At 40.4% G+C, this 17,823-nt stretch overlaps 1 protein-coding gene across 1 annotated transcript in view; it reads right to left on the bottom strand.

Annotated features, from left to right (window-relative positions):
• The window catches only part of SPTBN4 (spectrin beta, non-erythrocytic 4), a 1,415,585-nt gene that overhangs the window by 560,384 nt on the left and 837,378 nt on the right, over positions 1 to 17,823 (bottom strand). Inside the window, 1 exon segment of the mRNA XM_078660647.1 lies at positions 15,386 to 15,763. Coding sequence (XP_078516773.1) covers positions 15,386 to 15,763 — 378 coding nt within the window.

Raw genomic sequence — 17,823 nt, forward strand, 5'->3', positions numbered from 1 at the left:
GTGTTTGATTTAGTGTAATTGTGCGCCTTCATAAGTGAAATTTCTGAGAACCTCATAGAAACTGGTACAAAAATAACTCCAACAACACCCGGCAAGGAGATCAAAGCATGCTGTATGATGTAGAAAAGCTGGCAGTGACCTAGGAGAAGGAGGCTTGGGATCAAGCCTGTCAAGTGCAAAGCCATGCACAGTGAGCACCGAAATTCTATGAAACAGTATAGGTGTTGGAGAGGTATATAATGTCAACAAACAGGATATGGTCTTGAGCATTTTTATCCAATGTCTACCCAGTGGATTAATAATGAGACAGAGCAACCAGGCGAGGTAGCTACTTGCTGAGGTGAGCAGGGAGTGTTACCACATGGAGGACACCTTTCTGAAGCGATGATTACAGATGAAGACAGACTGGAGATCCACAACCAAAATGGGCTATGGAGTAATTCATAAGTCGTTTGAGGAGCAAACTATTAATATGAACATAAACAAAGTGTTGGAAAGGAGGCATGTAGACATGGTTTTAGCAGAAATAGTCCTAGAGCTGTCGGTGACAATATGAGACTGGGGTATGAGTTGGTAAGGAGCTCGGCAGTGTTTCGTGGTGAACCCTAGATCCAATTTTTTTTACACTTGTTGCATGGAATAAACGTTTTACTGATATGGTTGAGTCAAAAACAGTAAATGAACTAAGGTTGCTACAGGATGGCAATAGTGCTGATAAGGAACATTTGAACCTGCAGATCACATTAGGTTGGTGTAATAAATGGGAAAATATCATCACTGGATCAATATTTATATACTGTGGGCCATTGAGATGCTTTAAGAATCCATCTAGTAATAGTGTAATATGAAGGTAGTAGGATCAGATCATGACATTTTTTTAATTTGATTTTCTCTTAGAGCAGGTTAGGGAATGAATACCAGTTTTACATGTGTAATTTTAACTTTATATAGGAATACTGTATATAAAGTACTTGAATCAAAGTGAGATAGGAATAGGAAATTATTAAGATCTACCATAACATTCAGTTTAGAGCATTACTGCCTCTTCTTCCCTGTTCATGTCTTTAAGTGCTTTTAAGGGTACATTTTTCTCTATCTTTGGTTTACTTACTGTCATACATGCATGTTTTTAATATTAACATTCATGTTGGATCCCGTAGACAAACATTTGGTGCCTTTGGGAGCCTTACGTCTATATCCTACCCTGGTTCTCTACTGATTGAGGAACAGGCTTCATTATCCATCAAGAAATCCTGCTGCAGTCCCTCACAAAATCTAGAATCTCTAATGCTGGTTTAAAGAAATGTAGCACAATTTTGAAAAATATTGATAATAGATATTCCCACAAATGAAAAAATAAGAGTCAGGGGGAATGCATAAGGCACATGTAGTGGCTGCTCTTTGATTTTCATGAATACTTCATGGTTAGAAATCTACAGATGAAGCCCAGCTCTTTTCATGAATGGAATAATCAAGAACCTATGTAGTGCATAGGAAAGTTCTTAGATGCTTGCTTCCCATGAGCAATTCACTAAAGATTTCACTGGTGATTATGAAAAGACAACAGGCATGTTCAACTACTTAGTCCCAGCCCAAAAAAAATGTGGTGTTCACAGCTTGAACCACAATTTTAGGTGAGGGGAAGTGCTAGTGTGGTTTGTGCCTAGTGGACCGCACTGACTGGGTAGCACATGTGGGGGATGCTGGCAGGCACTGCATGACCACGAAAACACAAAGACAAGATTCTACAAATGACAAGCGATAGGAATGGAATATAACATGAGGCTGCATCGATATCCTTCTTTCCAGATTCCATACAGGCTGTGCAGGATGTTCGGAGGAAATCACTGTGGTCAACTTACCAGACTAGAGAACAAGATAGAATCCTTAGAGTAGGAAAAACCTGGATGCTATAATACTGCTCAGTTCGCTGAGCTCAATTCCATAAGACTGCAGTATTGTGACGCTGCCTATTGAGATGTTAAATGCCTGGACCAATATGCTGCTAATAGATATATGAAGAGGGTGAACACACAGGCTTGCATGCTGGCTGAACTACTTCATTCGCCCTGGGCTGCTTCTGCTATAATAAAGATACAGTCTGCAGATGATTGCTTCTACTATAGCTAAGTTGGCATACTCTATAAGTTCATGGGCTCATGATCTGTACACAGACTCAAGAGGAGGTAGGGGAAGTGCTACTATGCAATGCATCCATGAAAATTTTAACAGGTCAGCCCTGGCATGGCCGTCCTGTTCAAATATTAGTCAATGTGCTGCACAATAATACCCTTTTACTGGCAGTATCTTCTGCAAGACTTACGGCGTATGACCACTCCAGATCTGACAGCTGATGCTTTGGTGATACTGCTGGGGTTATGCCAAAATATTTCTAAACCATTTTGTAAACTTGTCCCTATGGCACTACTAATAGGCAAACAGAGAATTGCTATGCACTGGAGAGGCAAGATTTCACCCCCCCACCTCCCACTGTATACATTGGCTATGTGATCTGGTCACCTGCTCTGAGAATACTAATTCATATGGCTTATAACTCCCAGATGCATCCCGGGCCAGAGACATACAGTCCCCACAACATACCTACATGGTCGATATAGGCAACCAACAGTGAGACCACAAATTAAATATCGTGCAGATTAGGAAGCGAATATGACTCTCTTAGAGTTATCAACTTAGTAATGTCTGTTTAATCAAGTTAGGTAATTTTGAGCAGATCACTGAAGGTACCACATCTCAATTAAAAATGTTAAAGCATGTCTACACATTGGGACAGTCCATGCTTACTATAATGTTTCATATGATGCCCAGTTTATTGTGGATACATAAAACTTTAAAAAGTAATTGTGAGCAAATTAGCTGATACACGCACCAATGCGAGATCATTCAATGTCTTGTATATAGATATAACGTTGTCTTGTCCTCAATCGCTTGGTCTATAATTGTTTAAAAACTGTAGTTAAAGTAAAAAAAAAAAAATAGAAAACAGAGAGAACAAAAAGAGCCGGTCCATTGAAAAATTTGACTGGCAGTCCTTCCCAGAGTGCATTGTACCAGCAGGTGCCTCCAAGCTCAACTTCTTTTTTAAGGTATAGAACAGAGGATGAAAATATATTACTTCCCAATATTAAAGCAGGTGGAGAAGTGGCTGGGTCGTTAATGACTTTAATGAATATTCCTACAATGCAGTACAAGGATGAAGGCACGTAATCTTTTCTTCTGCATTACGGGGTCGCCATTCATAGTTATAAACACTTGAATACAGTATCAAGTTAAGAAGTCAAATATATAAACTGCTGGGTAATTAAGTATATATCTGGGCCTCTATAATGGAATGTAGAAAATCACCTCAGCAAGTTTCTTTCTTTAAGATTCCAGTGATTAAATAAATCTATGCACCCAGGATCTGGAACAACATCTCCATATCTATCAGGGCCACCCCAATGCTGCTACAATTTGGGAACATTCGAAGACTCCCCTCTTTAAAGAACACTCCATCAGAGTGCATTAACCGTCCACTTCTCTTATATTACAAGCTGACTTTAAGCTTGCCTTTGACCATGTATAGTGCTCAGCTGTATTAGAGCACGTACATTTACCAATAAATACATTATAGGAGTGTGACCTATACTGTTTCACAGATGCAGAATCTATTCCAATTAAATGCATAGCATGATCTTGTTGAAGAGTGCTGCTTTGCTGCTTTAGGTAGCTCCTTGCACTCCTGAGGAACATTTAAATGACTATACTGTCTAACTTCTGGTGCCAGGCAGCCAAATTAAAGAACTATAGTCTTGGGCGTTGGACCTGGCACTAAAGTCTGGTCAAGAGACCTGGTCTGCAAGGTAGCCTTTTGTGATGTACAACTGACAGATCTAGACGGTTTAGGTAGCACCACTGTCTCGGCCATCTGATGCTAATAGAAACATTTTTATTTCGGGTTTGCAAACCTTCACAATCACTGATAGTATGATTTGCATTGGAGGAAATCACTGATAGTATGATTTGCATTGGAGGAAAGGAGTAGACAAATTGTGTTGACCAACTGATCAAAAGAACATTGCTCGCTTTATTATGTTCTGGTGACCTGGGTGTGAAGTCTCTGCATTTTATGCTGTGGCAAATAAGATGGGAATCCCCATTCCCCGAAGATGTTTCAGATGAGTTTGTCATTCAGGAAAAATTCACAACTATGAAAATATACTTCCTGGTTCTGGGATCCTGCAATGCACATTGCTGTCAGAGTGATCCTTCTGGCCAAGGTCCAAAGCCATATTGTTTCTGCTTGAAGAGGCAACTGTTTTACCTTGTCCCCCTTTGCTTGTTGGTGTAATGCATGGTGGTTGTTATTTCTGTTTGAATCATGAATCATGATGTTCTTTGATTCCAGAGATGGGAGAGAATCTCAAGAGCAAGGTGAACTGTCTTCAGTTCTAGTAGACTGATGCGGAATACTTTTTCTTTGACTGTTCAAAGGCCATGGATTGTCAGGTGATTGAGATGGGCTCCCATTCCTGACAGTGAGGCATCCGTCACTATGGTCTGTTTTAGAATTTTATTTTGGAAGAATTTTCCAATACAGTGGTTCTTATTGTTGCACCACCATGGTAGTGTTGTTTAGCTTGGGTCGAAAGGCTTATATGATCCTCCCAATTGTTTTTCTTCTGGACGCCATTGGTTCTAAGAGTGAGGCAACCTGTTGAGTCTTAGGACTGGTTTTTTAATTAAGATTCAACAATTTATTTTGGATTGATGAACCTTTGCTGAAGGATATACTTTCTCTCTTTTTGTATCTATTTTTACTGCCAAGTACGCAAAACATTGGACTGGCGTTGTGATGCAAAAGAAACAAATGATGGACGGAATGCTGAACAATGCAAACACTCACTCCCAGTCACAAAGATCTGGGTTTAATCCATTGTTCTTTTGCTCACCACGCCACCCCAGTTTGGACCCAGCCATATGCAAATTAGTCTTGCATCTGTCCCTCATTGGAACAGTCCAGCCCTACATGCCAAGCCAGGTGCTCCTTGGAGAGGAAACAAGCATCCTGGGACCTGTTCCGGGGCAGACATGGTCCCATGCTCTCCATGCCACTGGAATCAAGCTAGTCTGGCTGATGAGGGGTGAAACCCCGAAACCAGTCCTAGGATGCTTGTTTTCCAGTCCAGGGAAAACCTGGTTTGGCAGTTTGGGCTGGACTGTTCCCATGGGGAACAGGGTCAAGACTGATTTGCACATGGCTGGGTTTAAACAGGAATGGCATGGGGAGAAAAACATGATGGATTTAGGCTCAGATGTCTGTATACGGGTGAATATTTGACATTGTGCAATATTCTGTCCATCAATTGCTCTTTTTGCATTTGTCACCCCGAGTGGGACGTGTATGCCCAGACGTGAGTCCTGTGCTCTCCGTGCCACTGGACTCAAGCTAGCTTGGCTGATGAGTGGTTAAACCCCAAAACTGGTGCTAGGATGCTTGTTTTCCAGTCCAGGGAGAACCTGGCCTGGCAATTCAGGCAGGACAGTTCCCCTGGAGAATAGGGTCAAGACTGATTTGCATATTGCTGGGTTTAAACTGGAATGGTTTGGAGAGCAAACAAATGATGGATTTAGGCCCATATCTCTGTACTGGGGTGAATGTTTGACATTGTGCAACATTCTGTCTATCAATTGTTCTTTATGCATTTCTTCCCCCGAGTGGGATGGGTATGCCCAGACATGGGTCTCGTGGTCTACATGCTACTGAAATCAAGCTAGTCTGGCTGATGAGTGGCGAAACCCCGAAACCGGTCCTAGGATGCTTGTTTTCCAGTCCAGGGTGAACCTGGCCAGGCAGTTGGGCAGGACTGTTCCGGTCTAGACTGATTTGCAGATGGCTGGGTTTAAACTGGAATGGTATGCGGAGCTAAAACACGATGGATTTAGGCACAGATCTCTGTACTGGGGTAAATGTTTGACCATGTGCAACATTTAGTCCATCAATGTTTTTTTTTGCTTTTTCCTTTTTCATACAAAGCAACTCTTCCTCTGTATGTTGTCCGAAGAGATCTGCTCCTGAAAAGGGTCCGTTGGCTATTATTGGCTGTGCCTCAGGCTTCAAAGAAATTGTTCTCAAAGAGATGGCATGGCAGGTTTCTGTAGCAGCAAGTTTGACAATATCCACCGCACCACTAATGACTTGGGAAACTTTGCTTAGCATCTCCATGTACTGTATTGTCGAGAGTTCAGTATTCATCTTTTCTAGAGGCGAAAAAATCCTCTAGTTCTTGAATGTTCAAACTGTGTTCATGTCAAACAATATCCAGAGAGATGCTGTCCCACTTAACACTCATGTTTAAATGTTTATTTGGAGCCTTATTACTAGTTTCACAGTGCAGGGCTGCTGAAATTACTGAGTCCAGACTTTCTGATTCTGGACAGTAATTGCACCCTCACCTTATATAATTATAAGTTATGAGAAAAATCATGCAGACACATTTTACCAGGTCAAAAAATGTGTGTGAATTCTCATTCTGGGCAAAATAACTGCCCCTATTCACCACCTGCTTTGAGCAGTTGGAAAATGGAAGTGGCGAGATCATTGAAGGAAGGGGGAGGGTGTCAGCAGCAGGTGACTGGTCGTAGGCGATCTAAGCCACCCCATGCCATAGGAGAGAGTCAGGAGGGTCGCTGTCTGCGCCACAGCCGATAGCCTCAGCCTGAACTGAATTTTAATGACTGGCAGAGTGATCATGGGTATGCAAATGCCATGGCACTAGTAATGAGGCAGAGCGGTTTGCCCATATGGAAACTACTGAGCACAACCTGTAGTTGTGACCTTGTTGGTGCAGTGAGCCTAAACTGCGCACATCCTAAGAGTTGCAGTGTGGACACGATTAGAAGGTGTATATGCGTGGTAAGAGTAGACTAAACTGTTTGGCAACAGGAACACGGAAAAGTATGTGGTTGCCTTGATCAGTTAATAATGCATACCTATGGCCTCAGGTTACAATAAACTCTCAAGAAGGCTTCAGAGAAAATTATTTTAAAATAGGTTTTAATTTTTGGGGAGAAAGTATAGCAAAACTGACTGATGCTTTGCAGAGCCTCATTTGGATCTGGCAAATTCCTCCCAATATGTTTTAGTGCATGGCTCTAGGAGGAATTCCGGAGGAATACAAGATGACTCACTTGTAGAATACCTAGAAAGACTCATCAATGTAAAGGGCCTTTTTCTAAACTGCTTTAAGAAAGATTTGGAAATGTGTTTGTGGTGTACCGTACTAGTTCTAAATAACTCTGATGTATCATAGAGATCAAAACGGGTAACATGCTCTTTAGCCAGGTTTGATTCCAAGTGATCACTATTGAAATATGTGATCTCTTTAGATAATTGTCGTTGTTGAGCATTTGCTGAAGGTGGCGGAAACTGACACAAGTACAATGTCAGCTCAGGAAGAGCACAAGACTGATGATGAAGGAGACAGAACTACAGACAACTGCTTAATCTACAGAGCACAAGGTGTAACTTGAGGTCAGTCTGCAGAGGCATGCAAAATCTTCCCCTAGAACAAACAAAATTACTACAAAAAAAATCAAGTTTTAATCTAGCAATGTGGAAGGCTGTGGGGGTGGTTCATTCCTTAACTTACAAAAGCTGATACCCAATCAAGTCAATTGTAGGCCTTAGAAGTATAACCAATACAAATGTTTTTCCCTTGGACTTATTGTTAAAATCCAAACTTTTGATGTATGGATGCTTAGTTATCAACACAAGAACAACAGATATAACTTTGATGTGCAAAATAAAAACCAATTATGCTCCATCCACAATATTTATAATCTCGTAAATATTTAATCAAATACACATAACACGCTAATGATCTTTGTATGTACAGTTTATCATCCATTGGACCAGATACATCATCAAAAAATATTTGGTCCAAAACGGACATAAAAAACAACTGTATAAAACAATTGTATACAATCAAAATACCAAAAGAGTTACCGCGTCAACGCAGCATTTCGGTGGCTCCTTGACCTTTAATACACCCTTTTCAGGGTCAGTAACAATGAAAACTAGGAGATAACATAAAACATATATTTCCATAAAAACAGTTGTTAAACAGATTATCTAAACACATATGGTTGGGCATACAATGTTCTTCTTACTGTAATTCTTTTATATATACACCAAATATTAAAACAAAATACATGATTATCATCATGGTGTATCTTTAGTCATGTTCTTGTGTTGATAATAAAGCATCCACGTAGCGAAAGTTTGGATTTTAACAATGAGTCCGGGGGAAAAAACTTTGTATTTGTTTGGCTGAACCCTATCTCCTTTGCCTTTATAAAAGGGGTTACTCTCTAAATTGTTGAGGCCTTAGAAGTATAGTCATACACTATGAAGTGGACTACGGCCCACATCTGCAGGTAGTAAGAGGGGTGCAGAAGAGCTTAAGAGTGTGCATGGACATACAGGAAATGAGGGGAACAATCATGCAGTAGAGTGTGTGTGTTTCCTGCTGGGCACCATCTTAAGATCAAGAGCTTCTAAAATATCTGTCCTGAGCTCTGCCATACATGACAGTTGAAGAAAGTAATGGGACCAATCCGAAAACTACTCCTGAAAGGTCTCTTTTAGTTATACTTTAAGCATTTTAACAACTCACAAAACTTTACCAGGTCACACCTGTAAAGCTGCTTCAGTTGCAACTGTACGGTGCAAATCTGGAAACTATTAGTGTATTTCTTTTTACTCCTTGAAGCACATATTTCAACAATGCACAATTATATTACCAACACAGTTACTCATTGTGAAATGTCAGTCATATGTCATTCTACAAAGATAAAAAATATATTTATCTTTTCTAGCGGAGGCAAATATTTTACATTATTTGGGAATGTTCCACTAGCCATGCTGCAGACTTATTTACTCCTACCCTCAACAGGAGTACATCTCCAACCATTACCAGGGTGGGAAGATATCAGAGCGGAGTTTGTGAATATCTACAAATTCATAATTCTGTTGGCATTCACAAACTTTGAAGGCAAAACTACTCAAAACACACACACACAAATGGCTTTGTGAATCAGGTTCATTACCTTTAAGTAATCTCTTTTTATTTCTGTGATTTATATATAGACCTAATCCCCATTATTTCACTTTTCTGCTAATCCACACGTAAGTATATTTTAACTTGTGGGAATTGTAATCGGCTTGTACAGTGGTAGGAAATGTGGCTATTATGTTGGTATGGATGGTTGTATGGATGAAATGCACACTTTCTGTTTGCAATTTACTCCTGAGGAATGTTACACAGTCATGAAGTAATAGTAAGTCTCAAGAGAAGTTTTTTGCACTGTAAGCTCCCGCTGTGAGGAATTCTTACATTTGGAATCCGAGGCATTTGCAAAGTCCCCCTTTACACAGGAAAATGATTTCATGAATCTGGCCAACATCTTTACGACTCCTTTTTTTAAGCTAATTCTATGACTGATATGTAAAAATATTGCCTCAATATGGTACATTTCTAATGAACCATAAGTCACTCTGTTTTGTCGTGTATGAATGTTAGGCAGATGTGGCAATCAGTGCACAGCTTAGGCAGGAAACAAGGTCAATACGATTGATTTTAACAGGTGGTCTATTCACAGATCCATCCCACTCAAGAGACGCCAATTACTGATAGAAACTTCTTCGTGGTGGTTCTAAAATTCATCTAAAGCTGTTTTTCATTTTATGGTTTCTGCTTAATTATAAACAAATTCCCTAGCTTATTCTAACACAATAGTTGTTTGTAAATATGTTGTGTTAAAAAAGGAATGATTTCTTACCTGAAAGGTTATTTCACGCTAGGGGACGACTCTCCATTGAAATCAGAAGCCCTAAATAATTCCCTCTACATGCGGGGCTCCCGGAGCACTTAAAATATATCTTCTTAAGTGTAGACATTCTCCTTAATTCCAGGAGCTGTGTAATGTTTTCTTAGAAATATCATTCACAAATCTTTTTTAAAGGAAATGTAGATGAATAAATAAGGCAATGTAAACATATAGGCAGCAGTACTTTAGACATGAAAACTGACACTGCACCTTTAAGGGCTCACAGTCCTCCACTGTCCCATCATGCCCAGCAGGTGGCAGTTACCTCAGTTTTTTTTACAGAGCAAAAGACAGGATAAATAATAAAACGACATTATCTATTAAGTATCTTTGTCTCTCACATATGGCAGGAGCTTAAGGGTTTAATGGAGATTCCCCTGAGAGAGAGCAAGGACTACAAGTAAGAAACCATTCCTTCTCTCTCACGGAAGCTCCACTGATTACCATAAGCACTGAATAGAGCAACAGGCCCATCCCTAAAAAGGGCAGTTGAAGAGAAAAAGACGACACATAGAAGTAGCTAGGCAGAAAGATTCCTTAAGGAAGCTTGCCCTATTTGAGCATCTGAGTACAAGCAACAGTGCCTCGTAAAGTTGTGAACAGACTTTCATGTGACTGCTTTACAGATTTCAGCAATAGAATGTGCCTCATCAAAGCAACTGTAGCTGTTTCACCGCTGGTAGAATGAGATTTTTGTTTACCTGTCAGGATTTTGTTTGCTTTCTCATAGCACAACATAATACAAGAAACTATCCACCTGGATACAGACTGTTTAGACATGTCAAAACCTGTACAATGGACCATAATAGACGAAAAATTGTTTGGCCTTACAAATATTTTTCGTTTTGCCTAGATAAAATGATAATAGGTGAAGTCTGGGAATTTTTTGTTCTCTGCGGTTGTTAAGAGATCTAAATTATGGAAACCCCAGGCACAGAAGACGTTGTGAACGGTGGAGTTGTTTAGCACCCACTTGTGGCTTTCTTGAAGATTCCTACTGAGGGAGTCTGCTTGTGTATTCTAGACACCTGGTAAATGAGCTTCAGTGATCGTTGAGTTCCAGGCCAGCAACCAATTCCATATTTTTGGGCTTCCAGTGATAAGGCCCTAGCCCTGGTCCCTCCTTGTTTATTCAACTAACACATTGTTGGTGTGTTGTATGTCTGAACAAGGAGGGTGTCCGTCTTGAAGGATAATCAGAAGAACTTTAGGGACAAATGAACATCTCTTAGTTCCAGAACGTGGATATGGTAAATAATTTATTTTGTGGACCATCGGCCACATGCATCATTGTAGGTATTTTCGATTCCTAAATTGCGAAAATTAAGGAATCGCTATTTAGAAATCGCAAATACCTATGCATCAAAAATTCGCATATATTTTTGCGATTTCTAATTTTTCCTTATTTGCGATTCCCAATTTTGCGAATCGCAAATAAGGAATCCCTTAACATTGATTCCTATGGGCCTAGAGGCCCATCGGAATCAATGGGGAGGCATTCTCATTTTGCGATTCACAATTAAGGAATCGCAAAATGAGAATGCAATTTCTAGGGTGCAGGTGGGGGTCCAAAGGACACCCCCCCTGCACCCCTGAAATGTAACATACAGTCCATTTTTCACACATACATGCCCATATGTATGTGTGTAAAATGAAAGTGTCAAAAATGCACTTTTTTGCATTTTTGAAACTTTTCTTAAATTAGCATGAAGGTTGACTTCATGCTAATTTAACACTTCTAATTTGCGAATTCGCAAACTTTTTTAGATAATGCATTGCATTTAAGAAATCGCAAAATTGTGATTTCTTAAATGCAATCGCAATTTAAGAAATCGCAAATAATTTGCGATTTCTTAAATTGCGAAAAAACAAAAAAGGTTAATGCATCCCAAAACAAAGAATTGCATTCGCAAACGGCCGAATTTTGCGATTCGCACCATTTGCGAATGCAATTCTGTTTGATGCATGCGGGCCCATGTTCCCTGTATGCGCTCCCCAACCAGACAGAGCGGTATTGGGCAATATTGTTTGGGATGGGAGATTTTTCGATTTACACCACCATTTGACTGACTCACTTTTTGAGAGAAAAGGTTATCTTGTTTTTCCAATTGCCTGAGTATTGCCTCCACTGGTCCACCAGATACTCTTGTAGTGGTCTCATCTGGAAATGGGCATTTGACGTCAGAAATATGTAGGAAGCCATTGAGCTCAGAAAAGATTACACTTCTCTCTCCGTTGGATGGAAAACTTTCATGAAAGATTGAGATTCAAATGTATGGATAAAAGTCTCTCCTCCGAATATATACTTTTGCAGTTATAGTGTTAATAGTTGCTCCTGGGTAATGAAGCGAGACTACTGTTGATTGATGTGTAGACCTAATCAACTGAGAACAGAAACCGTGACTTGCTAATGTTGTCGAGCTTGTTGGTGTGTTGATCCCTTTATAAGACAGTTGTCTAGATATGGATAAACAAATCCTGAGTTTAATGAGGTGTGCAGCAACCATTGAAATGCCTTTTGAGAAAGTTTGAGGCCAAAAGGAAGTACATTGTACTGGTAATGGTTGTGTACTACTACGAATCTTAGGAATTTGTGGTGTTTTCTGGCTTTCAGGATATGAAAGTACGCATCTTGAAGATCTACCGAACAGAGCCAGTACCCTTGATAGAGCTGTGGATAAATGTGATGCTAGCATTCAGGAATTTTTGTTTGTGACTTTTAGATCTAGTATAGGTCTGAATTTGTTTTTTGGATCTTTCTTTTTCACAAAAAAGTAGCAGGAATAAATTCCTTTTCCTGTTTGGTTGAAGGGTACAGTCTTCACCGTAAGCAGATGAATGTTCATTTCTGACTGCAGCATCCCTAGATGTTGATTGGACAATTTTGGTGGAATCTTTGGTGGTGGATTGGTAAATCCCAGACAGTAACTGTTCTTTACAATATTCAGACCCCAAGCGTCTTTTGAGATAGAACTCCACTCTTGTAGATATTTGGTAATACTTCCCCATTCCGGAATGGGTAACAGAAGAAGAGGAAGCAGAGGATAATTATTTGGAACCCACAGGAGGTTTACTTGTTGGAGCAGTTAGGTGACTACCTCTTTCTTTTGGTTGGCGTCGTTAATGTTGCTGGAAAGGCCTTTTTTGCTGTTGGTGGTGTCCTTGAAGCCATAGAGGAGGCTGAACACTCTGAGGATAATAATAATTCTTGTAAGCTCTGTAACAATGTTTTCTCTATTTCTTAAGTTTTTCCAGACTAACTGCTTTCAGGGTTTCCCTTTCATTTTTTATATGAGCCATCTCGTCATCTGTATGGCTCCCAAATAAAGGGGTACCAGAGAAAAGGAGGTTGATAATTCTCTGTTGAGATTCCTGCTTCAGAGCTGTTAAACAATGCCAAGAATGTCTCCTGAGAGCTAATCTGCGGCAATGCCCATGAGCTACTAGCAAGGAAGAATCAGCAGCAGAGCTGATTACCTGGTTAGAGACCAGCATGCCTTCATTCATAATCTCTATAAAGCTTTCTCTGCGGTCTCGTGGGAGATCACCCACAAATTGTTGTAGGGAGTTCCATAAACCTGTCATATCTGCCTAGGAGGGCAAATGCGCTCACAGACTTCATGTGTGGAGCGGCTGTCCTGAACATTTTGCACCCCACCTAGTCACGTTTTCTACTTTCTTTGTCTGGTGGACCATGGACGAAGGATTGTTTAAGTGAATCTTCCCTGCAGGCAAAACGAATACTGAATCAGGAAAAGAATCTGAATGCAGAAATAATGGGCCCTGCTCAGGAGGTTTGTATTTTTTTAAAGTCTAGATAGAGTTGCATTGGCGGAAGCTGGTATGAGGAAAAGCTCCATAGCTGGTTCTAATAAGCCTGGAAACAGAGGCAGAAGTGGTCTGGAGAGGGAAGGTTGGTGAAGGGTTTAAAATATCGCAGACTTCGTTGCTGATGGGGAAGGCAATGGAATGTTCAATTTGGTATCTGCAGTACGTCTTGAAAAATATAGATGCCATAATTTGGTGAGACTCTTGCCTGAGGAGAGTCAGTCAAAGTTGGTGAACATCTTCTGGTGTCTGAAGATGTTGCTGAATAATATGAAAGCATTCTAGATCTTGACCTGATCTCAGTCAATATCTGTGTCGACGAAGAGTGCCTAGAACGGTTAAGGCAATGTCGTAAAAGTCTCTCTAGATCACGATCTGTGACGAGATCTAGATCTAAACTAAGGACCTCACGGGTAAGTAGCGCACTTTACAAGTCCTCTGGTTGATTGATTGATTGACTTAGATATTTATGGCCACACTGGGGAAGGAACTCCCAAGGTGCATACATTTGAGGTAGAGACAGAGTGAAGTACACGGTCTAGGCACTGAAGTAGCTGGAAGCTGTGATGGACAAGGCTAAGGAGAGTCTGGATTGACTACTTGCGATGATGTAAAGTAAAGTACGCCTTTGAGAATTCTGAATCAGAAGTTGATGGCAACCTTCTTGCTCAAGCTTTTCTGACTCACTCAGCAGATCTGGTATGTCTCAACATTGAATGACTTATCAACGTCAAATGTCTCCTATGTCTCGACGTCATAGAATCCCTCGATGTTGACCTTGTGTCTCAATGTCAAATGACGCCTCCTCTTCGACGTTGACCCAGCTCTCGAGGGTGAGCATGTTGCCACTGTACCTTGTTTGGACATCAAAGTCCTCAACGCTGAATGGGAACAATATAGTTTTCTTGGACTTCTCTTTTTGGATCTCCCTCTCATGGATTTGTTAAAGGTTGGTGGTAGATTAAAACTGTTGACAAACAATCCAAAGAAGATGTCTGTGAAGAAGAAGCAACAAAAAAAGGCAGAGCTCAGTGCTCCAAGATCCTGTCACCAAGATCCGGAAAAAGAACGTAGTTAACTATCAAGGTGCAATGTCAGTTTTCATGTCTACACTACTGCCACGTATATGTCTACAATACCCTATTCCTTCTTCTTCACCTTCATCTTCATTTATTTAAAAAGAAATTGTGAAGGATATTTAGAAGAAAAAATTACACAAGTCCTGAAACTATTTCCTAGTTTTTACTAATGTTTAGACCTTTTTTTAAAATATAAATTAAATTATCTGGCCAATATAGCCCACTTTATAGGCTGAAAATAGTTTTTAAAAAAATGTGCCAGTACTGGCCTTTCTGAAGTAAGGCAAATGTTTACACTTAAGAAGATACATTTTAAAGAAGTGCTTCCGGATCTCCGCACGTGAGCGGTACTTTTCAGTGCTTATGATTCTCAATGGAGATCCCCTGAGAGAGAAATGTTTATTTTCTGTATACTGAATTTCTTTGGTGTGGAAAATAGAAATTCCCTGCATTCTGCTACACGTAGGCATGTAAGTGAAGCATGTGTACCGATGTATAACATAGAATTTACACCAACTGGTAACTGCAATAGGTGTGAATTATGTACTTTACTGACTCTCTCCTATGCTTTTCTTCCTTTACCTTACCTGGGTAACCAATACCTGAACATCATGCTCAAACGAATGTAACATTCTCTGCAGAGTTCCAGCAGATGTCTTCGACTCCCGAGAGGTCACCTCAGGAAGGCGCTGCTTCTTCTCCTCAATCTGCGACAGGACTTCCTTGCAGTCATTAAAGAACTTGTGCAGTTCGTGGGAAGCAGACAGCATCTGGGCCCTGGTCTCTATTAGTTCCAGAAGGTCTGCCCAGGCCTCGTTGAGGCCATCTTTCCATTCAGCGATTGTTGCTGCATCAGCATGACCATAGTCAATAAGCTCATCCACCATGTGGTTCACAGCAGATATCCGCTCGTGTCCAAGACTCCCAGTTTCACTGGCAAACTCTGTGAACTTCTCCTGAAGTAACTACAAGGAAAATAATGGAAAAAGTCAGTGATTTGCTCAGGATAGTATAACAGGCCACAAACCAAGAGGGTTTTATTGGTGGCAGAGGTACACTGCAAAATTCTGTGGAATCATAAATTAAAGGGTTCTTCAATGTTTTGTAATGCCTCGTGTGAAAGAAGTTGACAGTACAAATCTACTACCTATTCACTACTTTTTACTCTGAGGAAAGATTAAGTGAGCTATTGCCAAGGGCCATGTGATGCTGAGCTAAGCTGCCGACGGCAATCGAACTGCGGGCCACGCGCTACGGAGTCAGCCGCTCTTCCGCTGCGCCACACCTTTCCCATCATACCATCCTTTATATGAAATGAGTTACTTACCTGTAACTGCAGATACTTACCTGTAACTGCAGTTATCCAGTATTGGTATTTTTCATAGATTCACATGCTTGAATCATTCCCGGTTGTCGAGATGGGAGTCCCCGGTACAGTTATGTCACATTAGACATAGAAGGTAAAAGGCCTAAGGCCTCATATTTAGTAACATATCTAGGTCCTTATTTAAAAAAGGACCAAACTTAAGAGAACAACCAATCAGCTGACACCACCCTCTAGACCCTTCCTGGAAGTATTTTGAGCTCCACAGATTTTCATGAGCACCGTGCGTATCCAGAGATACAACTGAGATTATTAAGTGAGCCATTCCAAGGGAGGGGGGGTGGGTTGCATGTGAATCTATGAAAGATACCAAAACTGGATAACTGCAATTACAGGTAAGTAACTAATTTTTTATTCGGTATTAGGATATCTTTCATAGATTTACATGCTTGAATCAGAATAAAAAGCAGTAATGAGCATATTTCGTCATATATATATATAAACCGTACATATATAAATAGTCAACAACTATTTTGTGAGAATGAAATATAAATGCATACATACAGATAAATGTAAACATGTATATAAAGACGGAATAGCAAATGAATAGTTTCCAATATTGGCATAACAAAGAGAAAAAACAGAGAAATGTGCATTAGAAAGGTTGGTGGGAAGGAAGGAAGGAAGGCTCACCTGTATTGAAATAGATGTCTTAGCACCGCCTGTCCCACCACAGCATCTTTCATCAATTAGGAATCCAAGCAGTAATGCTTGGTGAATGTATGCAGCGTCTTCCAGGTAGCTGCTCTACAAATGTCTGAGAAGGGAACCCCAGCAAACAACGCCATAGATGTAGACACTGCCCTAGCGGAATGGGCACAAACGTTTGATTGTATAGGTTGACAAGCTTGCTGTGACAGAAGAGAATAGCACTAGAGGTCCATCTAGATATGCTCTGTTTCGTTAAGGGAAAACCTTTTCAGGTAAGCTGTAAGCTACAAAACGCTGATTAGTCTTGTGGAAGGATTTCGTTTTGTCTAGATAAAATTGCAGGCAGCGCTAAAAGTCCAAAGAATGCAAGCTCGTTCAGCTGCTGTTTGAGGATTCGGAAAGAAGGATTTTAAGACAATCAGCTCATTAAGATGAAAGTCCGTTGGGACTTTAGGTATACTTTTCGGGTTGGTACGAAGGATCACTCTATCATGCTTAAATTGAATAAAGGGTTCTTGCATTGTGAAAGCTTGAACTTCGCTAATTCTTCTTGTGGACGCAAGAGCTAGAAGAAGAGCAGTTTTCCACTAAAGGAATTTTAAGTCAGCTATATGTATCTGCTTAAACAGGGGCTTCATAAGTTGAGCTAGTACCATGTTGAGTTGCCATGTTGGAGGCGGAGATCTCACAGGAGGAAAGGTCCTGAATAGACCTTTAAGAAACTGTTTTATCAGTCTATTTGAACACAAGGAAGAACCTTTAGAAGATCTTCGAAAACGGGAGATTGTAGCCAAGGGAACTTTGATCGAAGTATGAGCCAGACCTGAATCCGCTAGATGGAGGAGATATGGCGAGACTTCTTCCGGAGATGATTTGAGAGGATGCACCTTAGCAGACCCACACCAGATGCAGAATATTTTCCATTTTAAAAATGTTGGCTCTAGTACGAAGCAGAATCTCCCTGCACTCATGAGGAATATTTAAGTTTCA

This window comes from Lissotriton helveticus, chromosome 9, assembly GCF_964261635.1.
Source record: "Lissotriton helveticus chromosome 9, aLisHel1.1, whole genome shotgun sequence".
Lineage (NCBI taxonomy): Eukaryota > Metazoa > Chordata > Amphibia > Caudata > Salamandridae > Lissotriton > Lissotriton helveticus.